At 46.8% G+C, this 13,882-nt stretch overlaps 1 protein-coding gene across 1 annotated transcript in view; it reads right to left on the bottom strand.

Moving 5' to 3' along the window:
• Fam217a (family with sequence similarity 217 member A) overlaps positions 1–5,870 on the bottom strand; it is an 8,093-nt gene extending 2,223 nt beyond the window's left edge. The window contains exons 1-3 of the mRNA XM_012514051.1: positions 5,805–5,870; positions 3,938–4,022; positions 3,812–3,825 (exon numbers count right to left, since the gene is read on the bottom strand). Coding sequence (XP_012369505.1) covers positions 3,812–3,825; positions 3,938–4,022; positions 5,805–5,870 — 165 coding nt within the window. The remainder of the gene's footprint in view (positions 1–3,811; positions 3,826–3,937; positions 4,023–5,804) is intronic.
• Positions 5,871–13,882: the final 8,012 nt, after the last annotated feature.

Below are 13,882 nucleotides of genomic sequence, written 5' to 3'. Positions count from 1 at the left end.
AAAATGTACATTTTTTTTTTTTTTTTTTTTTTTGCGGAACCAGGGATTGAACTCATGTAAAAATGTACAATTTTTAAGAGACATCGCCTGGGAGGTAAACAGCATGAAATCTGGAGGTAGAAGGCTTGGGTTTGACTCCTCTGCCACCACTGAGTCAGTGGACTAGCACTGGTCGGCCCACTTGGGAGTCAGAGAAGTGGGACAGTGTCACCTGCAGGCACCCAGTGAGATGTTGAGCGCAGAGGGACAGTTAGCGTGGCTTTCGCTCTCTTGTGGTATTAATTATGGACATATCCCATGTATGGAGGGGAACATTTTTAATAAAATATCTCCCAGATTCCTAACTTCCCAGTGCGTGCCACCGGGAAAGCCAGCCTGTGAACGGTGAATTCCTGTCAGCGCAGTCGCCTGGCCTTCACAGCAGCCCCCAGGAGACAGGTTCTCAGGTGTTCCTCTTTTTAAGGACACCGAGTTGCTGAGGTTGCAAACCCAGTAAGTGGCGGCCAGGACATGAATGCAGTGGTGGGGATCCTGTGGCTGTGACCCAATTGCCCCCCTTGGCAGCCACAGTGGAGGCATGTGCCTCCCGACCCAGGATAGAGTTCAGCCCACTTCCTCTGACCTCTTTCCCTAAAATCCTTGTTTGCAGCAGTTTTTTTCTCACAGAACAGGCTTTCCAGTCTCCACCAGCACCAACACCCCCTGAGGACATGGCTCACCACAATTGCCTTTAGCACTTCCCCTTAAAGGCAGCTTTATTCTGGGCCTTGTGGAGGAAAATCCTCTGGCCAGAGACTGCTGCTAGCAAGTGAACCACTCGGTTGAAAAGGAAGGAAGGGAACACAGGATGTCCGCGGACTCAGACACTGTAAAATGGACACAAAACAGTGTTCAATAAAAAGTAATTTCTGAGTACCAGTAACCTGCATCTTTAAACAGTTTAGCTGGTTCTAATGTATAACTGATATTTAAGAACCAAAAAATGAGACTCCAACCCCAGTGAAGGTTCAAGAAGCAATAGACTGCTGTGAGCATGAACCAAGCTACTTTTGCATCCCAGCTGTACATCCACTGTGACTTTTGGCAAGTTACTTGATTGTCCATATCATGGATTCCTCCTCTGTGAGACAGACTGGATACTGACAATGGTACTTACGCTGTAAGATTGGCAAGAGAGATGTGTTCATACACAGAGGAATTAAAGTGGTTCCTGGCTCATGAAGTACCACTTTCCTACTATGTGGTGGGATTGGAAAACACAGTGAAAATTTAAGAAAATTATTGCGGGGACCAGCAAGATAGCTCAGTGGACCAAAGCACCTGCTTAGGAAAGTGCAGGGACTTCGGTTCCATCCCCCAGCACTGGGGAGGCTGAAAGCAGGGGGAGCACCACAAGCCAGAGCTCTGTGGTGAAACCCGGTAACAACCAAACACATGTTTTAAAAAAGAAATTGAGGTAAAAGACACATTGTCATTCATCGCCTGGCCCCTGCTGACTTCTCACATCTGTCCCCCACTCCTGCTGCTTTCTGCAGCAGTTCTGGACGTCCTCTCTTGGGCATGTCTTTAGTTGCGTGGCTGTGCTTCCTGAGTGTCCTGAACTGATTCAGAACATTCACCTTTCACGGTCATTGTGATTTTGGGGGAGAGTCAGAATTGTGTGGTGCCACAGCTGTTGAATAAGATGGCTGAGGACAGGCTGTAAGGTGTTCAGGAGACTGCTCTTCCCTGGGTGGCATCAGGCTGTGGCATTCCTTGTAGTACTGAAGATCTGAAAGAAGACTTTGCGAACTGCTTCAGACAGCTGCGAGAGCAATGAGATCAGTGTGTTTGACACAAGGATGCTCTCTGGAAGAGGACGGATAACAATGTGTCTTTTATTATAATAAATTTTTATTTTTTAATTTTTTTATGAATTTAGGACAAGGGTGTACAGGGTCTACAGGGTCTCACTACACAGATCAGACTTGGAGTGATTCTCCTGTTTTCAGCCTCCCAAGCGCTGAGACCACAGGCATGCCCAGTCTCGATTACCCTCTAAGCACGCCCCAGGGGCACAGCCGGCACAGCAGGCCCAGGGATGGAACCAACAGCCCCTGCATCTGCCTAAGCAGGCACGTAGTCTGCTGAGCTATCTGGCTGGCCCCTGTAATAAATTTTTGAAGTTAAACATTAGAATGTCCTTTGCCCTCCAACGAGCAGGTGGTGCTACCTGCCCAAGCCTTCTGTGTGAGGCCCAGGCAGCCCTGCGCACTCAGCTGTATGTGGCTCTCTGTGGCTGTAGCCACTTCTTGCTTTAGGGTGACTTTGTGCAATGTTCTGCTATTCACATGCAGTGCGCTTGTTGCAGCTGGTTATTTTTTGGTCCTTGTATTTTTTTCTTTCTTTTGGTACTGGAGATCAAACTCAGGACCTTGCACTTGCCAGGCAGGCACCTTTGCCACTGTGCTCCACAGCCGGTTCTTTTTTTTTTTTTTTTTTTTTTTTTTTGAGGACCCAGGGATTGAACTCAGGCCCTTGAGCTTGCCAGGGAAGCGCTTATGCTACTGAGCCATCTCCCCAGCCCCACAGCCAGTTCTTGTATTTCAAGTTATTAACTCACATCCATTGAGCTTTATTTCAATAATTTAAAGAATTACAAAAGAAATTCTCACCTGTGCTGCTCACCAAATTCATCATTAAAGGGATAACTCCATAACTGGAACACCCCTTGTTTGTTACTCTAATAATAGAAAAATCATGGACAATGTTTTAGTAATAGGGTGAATTTTTTAAAGAAAACGGTACTTTGAATCTGGCACATAAGACCTCACCTGTGCTTTCGGGGGAGGGCGCGCTGACAGACTCAGTTCTAGCATCAGCTGCGCAACCGGAACCTCCAGACGGTTCTACAAAGCAGCAGAGGATGTTGAGACCCATCTCTGGCCCCTGCTCGTGCTCTAAGAACGTATAGCTCTTGTCCTAACTGAGGAATACATAATAAAGTACAATGTACTCTCCTTAGGCATATAAGAATAATTTTCTATTGCTTTCAGCAGAAACTAGCTTGTTCTATTACTAATACCAACTAAACACAGTTAGCTACTGAACCTCGGGTAGATATCATTAAAACTACCTTTATTTTATAGTTGAGTTTAATATATTGATAAAAAAAAAATAGGTTGCCAGGCTCTGGTGGCCATCCCTGTAATCCCAGCACTGGGGAAGCTGAGGCAGGAGGATCACTGCAAGTTCAAGACCAGCCTGGGCTATAAAGTGAGCTCAAGACCAGCCTGAACAGCATAGTGAGAACTAGCCTCAAAAAAAAAAAAAAAAAAAAGAAAAGAAAAGAAAAGAAAAAAAATAAAAAATTGGCATATTAAGGCATACTTCAAGATTTTTTTTTTCTTTTGGAAGATAGGGCTTCACTCTGCAGTTTAGGCTGGTCTTGAGTTCACTTTGTAGCCCAGGCTGTTTTCAAATTCACAACAATCCTCCTGCCTCAGCCTCTGGAATGCTAGGATTACAGGTGTGGGCCACCACTCCTGGCTTGTACGTGACATATTAAGGACTGTGACTACTTTCCTTTCAACAATGATTAGAAAATACTATGTTTTCTACAATGTAAATTTGCATCATTGTACTGTTATATGGGAATAATAATGTAACAAAGTAAAATACGACCAATGCTTAGTCTTGTAAAATAATAATGGCTTTGATTTATTTGATGAACTCTACAGAAATACAATTTTAAGTTGGCAATAAATATTTAAAGAACATGTATCTAACTTCCAAACCGGTTTGTGACTTATGTAAGGCCAAACATCCTTACCTCTTCAATTTTGCCTGAAAGAATGTGAATGAAAAATGGTGATTAATAGTTACATAAAGCAGGTACTTAAAACCCTGCAGAGCCGGCCTCATCCCCGCGGAAGTGCACACGTCCAAGATTTCTTACCACCGGCCGCGCCGTTCCTTCTGCGTGGGAGGTTTCTATTCTCAGGAGCCGGCGCCTCTGAATCCAAATTCCAGTAACATAAATTCTGAAACAATAGTTTTAAAATAAACTTATATAAAAAAAAATGAAAGCTCAAATATACAATTCTACATGTGCTGTGGGTAAAGGCAGACAAAATATCCAAACCTCGGTGACCAGTCGGTCATCTGCAAGGACAGGTCAGTGTTTTGGAGGAAGGCAGTTTTCTCTTACCAATCCACCCCCAGCGTAGTCACACCTGCCACTCAGGAGATGCGCAGGGCTGGCCAGGTGGCTCAGCGGATTAAGGCGCCTGCACAGGCAGCTGCAGCAGCACGGGTTCTATTCCTGCCGCGCCATGCCGGCCCCGCCCCCAGGGCAGGGTTAGAGGGCGAATGGGACTGGGCTTGGTGGTGCGCTGTAATCCCAGCGCTTGGGAGGCTGAAAACAGGAGGATCACTCCGAGTCCGATCTACAGAGTAAGGCCCTGTAGACCTTGTACTAAACACAGTTTAAAAAAGAAGGAAAGCCGTTCGCAGTAACAACTTCTCCTTCCCATTTTGTTGAAAATAATGACTGTCAGGTTTTTAAAATTGATTTTAAAATAGAACAGAGTGTCCTGTTTGGTGTGTCCCTGGAACGCGGGTGAGGGGTGGGGCGTTGGGATGGTGGGGGGGAGTCATTAGGTTTTCTCTAGCTGAGGACCAGATCTAAAAGCCTAAAAATCTTTCCAACCGAGGTAAATCTCTAATCCTTGCATGATATTCAGCATTGACCGGCCCACCACTCATCCTAGATTGACATACTCAGGAAATGGTCAAAAGGGAGCGTAAAACCACAAGGAGTGGGTGCAATAAATGCCGAGGATTTGTTCCGTGCCGTGGGCCATAAGCAGGGGACGCCTGCAATCATTTCTCTGGACAAAAGAAAGTGCTAAGGCGATTATTTGGAAGATAGTACCTTTTTAAAAAATCAGCTCGGTTATTTTCCACCTCACATGAGAACAGACCTCTGTAAATAAATCTCTAAGCCACTGTAGCATTGGGTATAACTGGGCAGGATCTCTACACTAAGGCCCAAGAGGAAGGAACAGGCTGCAGAACCACACAAGGATTTAATTTAGCCGTAGAGAGGAATGATATTCGGACGCAGAAAGGAGGCTGCCAATTACCTTTCTCTGGAGGCTTTTGATAAACCAAATGCATAATTTTCTGCTCTCTGGGATAATCTATACGAGGCCCAATTTCTGCACAAGAATCACCCAGAGAAGCTGAACAAGTGACAGCTGAGGGTGAGGCTCAGAGCAGAAACCCTACCTAGCATCCTGCTCCCAGGACAAGGCCTGCGGGTTCTGACCCAGTGATGGGGGAGGTCTGCGGCATGTGCCTAGGCCGTCCCCGCTGGTGAGCTTCTTCCTGATTTGCAATCCCGGGACACTAGCACGAGGGAAATAGCTTTCCGTTAAAACAGGAAAGGGAGATGCTAAGAGCTCTACTATTCGTGGGAAGAAAGTGACAGGATTGCAGGTTTCCTGAGCCAAAGCGGAAGTCACAAGGGTGCAGATTTCCCAAGGGTGGGGAGTTAGAATATTCTGGTGTCCCATTTATCTTATCAAGCTTTTAACAAAATACCTGCAAGAAAACAAAAAGGTGGGCATTTCCTGGTTTGCCAACATTTTTAACAAAATCCATTAGCAATGAGCAAAGCTTTGGGATTTGGAAGGAAGCTAACTCCATTTATTAAAAGAAATAAAATTTCCAATTGCTATCCCACATATGCCCAGGAGAATGCTCCGTGCAAACCGCTCCCGGCAGAAGTCTGGGACCTGGCGGAGCTGCTGCCACCGTACCTCCTGAGAGACACTGGTCACGCTGCCAGGGACAGGCCCCCAGGCCTCGCCGGGTCTCCTCCGCATTGCACCGCAGTCGCTCCTCTGAATCCTTAAAGGCCTGTAAGGGTCGCAGGATGGGCACAGCGGTGAGGGAGGCTCGGTGCTGGGGAAGAAGCATGCGGGCGCGGGCTCCTCGGATGAAGGAGGCCACAGAAGGCTTGTGGGGAGGAGCTCAGTGGTGTGGCTGTCGGAGGGTTCCACTGAGAAGGGAAGAAGGGAGGGAGGAAGGGACGTTGGGAAGGAAAGGAAGAAAAAAGGAAGGGGGAGAGAGGAAGAAAGAAAGCAGAGAAAGGAGAAGGAAGGAAGGAAGGAAGCAAGAGGAGGGAGGAAGGGAGGGAGGGACGGAGGGAAGGAAAGGAAGAAAAAAGGAAGGGGGAGAGAGGAAGAAAAAAAAAGAAAACAGAGAAAGAAGGAAGGAAGGGAGAGGAGGGAGGGAAAGAAGGAGGGAAGGAGGAACCTGGGCACTGTGGCTGGAGCCTGTAATTTAAGCATTCTGGGAGGCTGAGGCAGGAGGATGTGAAATTCATGGCCACCCAGGGCAATTTAATGACATAGGGAGAAACCATTGCAAACTGTTTTCTAAAACGGGTAGATGGAAGGAGGCTTTTGAGTGGGGGATCTCCCATGCCACCAGCCCCTCTTTTGGGTCTCTGTCCTGGAAAAGGGCACCCACCTGGAGGGCCCTGCAGACAGGCCAGTGTGAGTCAGGGAAAGGCGCAGTAAGGGGCATCGGGTCAGAGGGCTTGGGGGACATGTGGCCTCTCTCCTCCCGAGCAGGGGCTAGGCTCTGTGGGCCCTGGCCAGGACAGCCTGCGATGGGGCTGCCAATCGCCAGCTGGGCCTTATACCCTGGGCACAGCCCACGGGCCCTCTCGAATCCGGATCCACTCCAAGGGCACAGCCAGCCCAGCCCCTGAGCAGCTGGGTAGGGGGCGACTGGAGGATAGTAGGCTATAGCGGCAGGGTGGGGTGCAGCTCTCTGGACCTGCCCCCCCCCCGCCTGTCACCTGACAACACCTGCTCCATGCCAGGCACGCCTGTACTCCATCCATTCCCTGCTCTGGGGCTGGCCCGCCCCTCCCTGGATGAGGAGCCGGGAGTTCTAGCTATACTCCAAACATATAGTGCATTAAATAACAAAACGGAGGAGACAATCCCTGCTGAGTGCAGCCTGAGTGTTCTATTCAGATCAGTCAAAGCTAAAAGAATATAAAAGTAGATTTCTCTTCTGTCTAGTACACACTTAAGACTGTGAGGGCCCAGTTTTGTACCACCAAAGGCATCTCCTGCTGTAGCTCTATGAAATAAGGGGAGGATGAAAAATATGTACCCTCATTTCCTCTCCTGTGACAATTGGATACAAATAAAGCTTTTACATAAAGTGAAGGTAATTATATAAATAAATAAATGACATTAAAAAGTCAGCCTGAGGCCGGACATGGCGGAGCACTCGGGAGGCTGAGGCAGGAGGATCTTTACAAGTCTGAGACCAGCCTGGCTACAAAGTGAGCTCAAGGCCAGCCTGAACTGCAGGTGAGACCCTGTCTCAAATAAATAAATAAATAAATAAATAAATAAATAAATATCCTCAGCACCACAAATGAAAGACAAGGGTGGGGGATATAGCTCCGTGGCATAAATGCTTTCCTGGCAAGCACAAGGTCCTGAATTCAATCCCTGGTCCAAGTAAATGAATAAATAAGACAAAACTTTGTCACTCCTTTATAGTAAAGGTTCACACTTAAGGAGAAAATTTTGCTTGCACTCAGTAGTGAGGAGCCTGTTCTGACAGCTTGGTCCCAGGGTGTCTAGGTTGAAACCCCAGTGTGGCTTAGGAAGCACCCCACTGTCACCGGCACTGACCACGTGGAGGGTGCCGTAGCGGCCCCTTTGAGAATATTTTCAGAAAACTGCGCACATTGCTCCACGTCAAGGTGAAGAGGTCAAGGTCCTTCAGCTCTCGACCCCAGCAGCCCCGGACACCGCGTCTGTCTCCTCCCTCTCCGTTTCCGAGAAGTCCTTCCGTGCTCCTCTGCTCCAAGCCCCCCTCTGCTGTTCACGTCTTTGTCTTCCTCATGATCCTGCTGACATCTTCGCTGTCGTCTCTCTGCGGAGGCAAAATTCTGGCGCCCGCGTGATTGCTGAGGTTTCCTGCTCACTTCCGCGAGGGGGCTGAGCCCAAGGGCGGAGTGCAGCCAGAAAGGAACAGCAAGCAGTGGAGGAGCAGGGGCGCCCCTGCAGCGAGCAGTTCCGCCCGCGATTTCACTTTCCTGCTCTCTCTCTCCTTCAGGACAGACAGCATTTTTGCTTTCCTTATAAACAAGCACTTTTGGGGCCAGGGAAATGGCTCAGTGTAGTAAGCAATTCCCTGGCAGGCCCGAGGACCTGAGTTCAATCCCCGGTTCCGCAAAAATAAATAAATAAATAAATAAATAATAAATAAATAAAAAATAAACAAGCACTTAAAAAAAAAAATCTCCTCCTTTAAAAAACATCATCCTAGTTAGAGTCCAGTCACATAGTTCTAGCTTATAGGTCATTTTTCCTGCCTGTTCAGGAGGAATAATTGCTATCGCCTCCAAGGTCCCTAACTGGGGTGAGATTTACTGAGACTCCCTGTGTGCGTTGCGTGACGGTCCTCCGTGGGCGGCGGCTCACCGTCCTCTCAGCACAAGGCAGGCCCTTCACCTATCCCGCAGAACGGCCGCCGTTCAGGAGGCTCTTGTGTCCGCCTTTTCTTTTGCTCTTTATAATTTGGGTTGTGCATATAAGAGAAACTATGTGCTATTTAGGCTTCTGTGGCTGATTTATTTCACTAAACGTTATCACCTCAAGGTTCCTCCACTTTCTCACAAACGGCACAAGTTCACCATGCAGCAGCGCTCCGCTGCTGTGTTAATGCATTTTCCCTCCTCTCCCCCGCTTCTCCCCTCCCCTCACTTCTCCCCTCCTCTCCTCTCCACCTTCCCCTTCTCCCCTCCTCCCCCCCCTCTCCCTCTCTTCCTCCCCTTCCCCTTCCGCCTCCTCCTTCTCCTCTTCCCTCCTCCTCCTCCTTCTACCCCTTCTTCCCCTCTCCTCCCCATACCCCTCCTCCTCCTCTTCATTTTTCTCCTCATTCTTCTTTGACCCAGGGTCTCATTACGTAGTCCAGGCTAGCTTGAGCTCATATGGATGGGGGTTCTCCTGCCTCAGCCTACTGGATGCTGAGGTTATAGCCGTGCACCACCAGGCCCAGCCTCAGTATATTTTATGTGTCCACCTGGGGCAGGCCCGTAGCTTGTGAACTGTGCTGCTGCGAACGTGGGTGTGCGGGGGTGGGGGTGGGCGCTACTGTACTACGACGTCTTCAGTCTTCCTTTCCTCTTGTCTCAGTTACTTTTCTCCTTGCTGGAACAGTTCACGGTGGGCAGAAGCAGCAAGGGCAACAAGCGAGGGAGCTTGGCAGGGGCTCTCTGTCCCTTCCGTCTTACGGGGGCTTCTCAGGGCAGGCAGTACTCAGCACCCTTGAGCCTAGCACTCCTCTGGGAATCAGTCCCAGCGTCACCCACGCCAGACCCAGCCACCTCTGGAAAGGCCCCGCCGAGGCCCACACGAGGCTGTGGGGGGCGTGTCCGGTCCTGAGTCATTCGTGTGACTGTTCTTTCCTTTGCTGGAGACTTCCACGTGCTGCGGCGCCGCACACCGCCCAGCTGTCCTGTCTCATCAGCACAGACTGCGCACGTCCGTGGTGGCCATGGCAACGCCAGGACCCGAATCTTAGTGGTGGCCTCCAGTTTTTTCTAGTGTAGAGCTGTACCCATTCAGCTGCCCTAGAGTGGAAGCATTCGTTCAAGAAAGAAGAGCAGCACGGTAGGTCATCTGGGCCAACAGAAATCTGTTGGGTGTGGTTATGTGAACATTTGAGAAACTCCAAACAGTATTTTCTAGTTAACAGCATGCGATCTCTGGCTCCCACGCAAGATGCTTCACCAGGAGAGAACATTTCAAATCAACTCGCAATAACATTCGGTTTAAATCTAGAACCCCCTTTAAAAAAATATATTTTAGGTAAGGTTCTAGAGGGTGTCCAGGGTCTCACTACTAGATTGGACTCATAGTAGTAGTAGATCCACCTGTTTACAGCCTCCCAAGAGCTGGGATTACAGGCGCACGCCACTATGCCCAGTCTCAGTTGTCATCTCAGCGCGTCCGGGGGACGCGGCCAGCATGGCAGGCCCAGGGATCGAACCCCCAGCCCTTGAGCCTGCTTGCAGGCATTTTAATCCACTGAACTATTTGACTGGCCCTCTAACCCTTTTCGATGTTGTTAATGCCTTCCTAGCCATTCTCCTGTCTTTCTGTGGTAGTGAAATCTACTTATCCCAATTCAGGATTCTGCATTCATCTTAAATTTCCTAAATTGTTTGTGTTTGCATAATTCTTTTTAAGGAAATATGCAGATAGTAATTGTACTTTGAAGGTTTCTTTCCTGCGTTTCCTACTTTGAAGTTCTGTTTTAAAAATTAATCTTTAATGTTCTGCCCTCATCACCATTTTATATGGAAAGCTATAACTTTGTTGCAGATATATAAAAATCTTGCTTAAAATCTATTTATTCCTAGAATAAATGTGATAGTGATATAACTGAATAATATAGCTCCAGAAGGAAGTAAAATAAACATGCACATCAGTAAATTCTACACCTGGATGTGTTGCCACTAGTACTTTTTTAATATATGTTTTTTGTTTTAATTTTTTAAAATGTATTTGGTTGTTCCAGAGTCTCACTACCCAGCTCAGACTCATAGTGATCCTCCTGCCTTCCGCCTCCCCAGTGCTGGGATTACTGGCTAGTGCCACCATGCCCTGGACTCTGGCATGCTCAGCCCAGCCTGGGGGTCGGGCTGGCACAGCCTGTGGTGCCAGGGATTGAACCACAGTCCCTGCGTTTGCCTGAATCTGCCTAATCAGGGGTTTTAGTCTGGTCTATCTTGCCAGTCCCTAATTTTATTTTATTTATTTTTAAAAATTTATTTGTTTGTTTATTTATTTTGATACAGGGTCTCACTCTGAAGCTCAGATTTGTAGTAATCCTCCTGTCTCAGCCTCCCCAATGCTGGATTACAGGTGTGCGCCACCATGCCTGGTTCCTGGGCCGGCACGGCATACAGTACTGGGGATCGAACTCAGGACCTTGCGCTTGCCAGGCAGGCACTTAGGCCGCCGAGCTATCTCCCCAGCCCACCACTAGTACTTTTAAATAAACTCTCAATCATATCTTTCCTCCCTTTTTTTGACTTTACAGCAAGACTTGATTCTCTGGGTCTTCCCTGCTTTCCGGTGCCCACACGCTGTGGCTGGTTTCTTCAGCCCGCAAGCACAAACCGACTTCACATTTTGGTATAAATTTCAGTATCAGAATTTACTTTCTGGGGCCAGGAAGGGCGTAGCTGGGATGTGCCCTCTGGTCCTCAGCAACCCCCTGCCTCATCTGCGGGGATCCAAACACTCTCTTGAGGACGCTTTCTTTGAGAAACCTGGAGATGAGCTCATCTTTCGGAATGTTACTGAACACACTGCCCTCCAGAAGCCAGCTGACCTTGTGGCCTGCACTGTGGCCAGGGGTGAGGGGAAGGCGCTCCTGAGACACAGTGGCCCTCTGTGAGGGTGGAGAGGAGAAAGATAAAGAGACAGAAAGACAGAGATACGGTTGGGACTGGGGAGGCATTGCCATTTACCTAAAAGTTATGAATAAAAGATGAGCCTAACTGGAACAGCCCAGCAGCATCCTGCGCCACGGCTGCCCGCTCTGGGCTCCATGTAGTCAGGAATGATCGACAGCCCTGAGCAGCCTGCTCGGGTGCCTCTGCTGGGAGGACAGCATGGCTAGGTGCATCTGCTCTGGGCTGTTCTTGGACGAAAATAATAGTAGACTAGAAACGTGGTGTGGACAAAGGTAAACATACTGGCCACTGAAGAACAAATTGGGAATAAGAGGACTATAAAGGTAGCCACAATGTGGAAGCGTCTGTTCCCTGCAGGACTGTCAGGCCCACAGGCTCAGACCGTGACCTCAGGCCCCCATAGTGACCAGCCTCTGGGCCTGACAATTACCTTGCTCTCCAGACAATGCTTTTCCCAACACTGAAGTTAGAAAAAAACCAAGTGACACTGATTTTTTATTTTTACTTTTTTAAAATTTTATTTTATTGAGAAACAAATATCAATGAAACAGTTTCAAAAACTGATTAATAGAACAGTTTCAATAATTAATACATTATACATTGTTATCTTCTTAGCGGTTATCCATAGTACAAGATGCAGACAAAATATCCTGTACAAACACTATTAGTACAAATCTTTCTTCTCATTGAATTAAGCGAAAGTAGCTGTATATCTATCCTAAGTATTCTGCATATGCAGATACAAAATGGTCCTTCCATTGTAACTCCTTTTTTTGTTTAGTCCTGTCAGAAATGGGTATTCCATTGGCATCTAAATACTATAGGTGCCTGAATTCAGCAAAACTATCCAACACAGTCTAGCAGTCTACAATGGTAGTAGGTTATCCACAGAAGTTGTTGACTTGAGCCTTTCACAGCTCATCATATTAATATGACTTTACTGTGTATGCCGCATTTTTATACTTGTCTGCTGGATGGGTAAGACCAAGATAAAGCAAGACCTGTGTAACAGGAAATGTAACTTTTGTATCTGATAAAGGCAGTCAAGTACCCTCAGGATTTATTCTGTAACCTTGCACCGCAGTTGGCAGATCCTTTGTCAGTGTCAGCCATGTGGATGAGTCACGGCCATTGCTTGACCAATTTGCTCTCTGTGAAAGCCTGAGAGAATGTTTTCTCTCCATGTGACTCTCCTTAGGCACACTCTACATCATTGATCACGTTGCTTGTGGCCCCATACTCTCCTTGATCAGAAGATTTGGGACACAACTGAGTTACATGATGTTATAGTATAGGTTCTCCTATGTCCTGAGCCTTCACTGACCTTGAACGACTGTGGTCAAAATGTTGTCTGTCCTTGCAGCCCTTCTATTTCTCTAATTTTTGGTCTGCAAATTTAGGTTGTTAACCCTCCAGAAGAGAAGCTTATTATTACCCTACATCTTATGCAGTTGGGTTTAACTTCACTCTCTGTCTGAATATCAAACATCTCAGGCATAACGTGGAACAAGTATTTTCCATCAAGTATTGATATGTTAAACATTAAGTCCCTACAGACTATGGAGATAAAAGTTTTAAAAATGATAAATATTTAAAGAATAGGAATAAACAATTACATATTTTTACACAGAAATTTAGAAATCTAACCATATATAGCATTATAGCAGGACAGTCATGTGACTTTTTTTTCTTTTTCATGTGTCTTTTTTTCATTTATTACCCATTAAAAAAAAACTTTTATTTGTGAGACAGTATGGTAATAATTGGTATGTCATGACAAGAAGTACGTATTTAGAAGACCAGAATGACAGGTATTCCAAGCATGACCCTTCAATTACACATTGCTAACTTCAGTACAGTTGCTTGGTTCACAGGTATCTGCATGTATAGTTAGTCAGAGTGACAATCCTACCGATTAGCTGCTAGTTTCAAGAACCTGCTGATGTTTTTCAGGACCATTGCCTTGCCTAACTTCTGCATATAAATGTATGGCCTTGTCCCTGTCCTGTTTCCCAGCTTTTCTCCTTGCCCTCTCCTCATTGTCCAATCCTCAAGTTCTCGCTTTCCTTTTAATTGTGTTATATCTTACTATTTGTATTTCTTCTCTTGAGTTCTTATGCTAGGGAGACTATATGATATTTACACATGTGGGTTTTGTTTCTTTCACTTATGAGTATATCTTCAAGTGGCATCCCAAATATTAATGCTTCAAATTTATCATTCTTTATAACTGAGTAATACTACATTGTATAAAAATACCACATCTTTTTCAACCATTCCTCATGTGACAGGCATCTTGGTTGTTTCCAAGATTTGGCTATCACAAATTGTGCTGCTATAAACATAGGTACACATATATCACTATGATATGAC

This window comes from Octodon degus, unplaced genomic scaffold (genome assembly GCF_000260255.1).
Source record: "Octodon degus isolate 3935 unplaced genomic scaffold, OctDeg1.0 scaffold00023, whole genome shotgun sequence".
NCBI lineage: Eukaryota > Metazoa > Chordata > Mammalia > Rodentia > Octodontidae > Octodon > Octodon degus.
The sequence above is the reverse complement of the archived record's forward strand: the minus strand, read 5'-3'. Positions and strand labels throughout refer to the sequence as shown.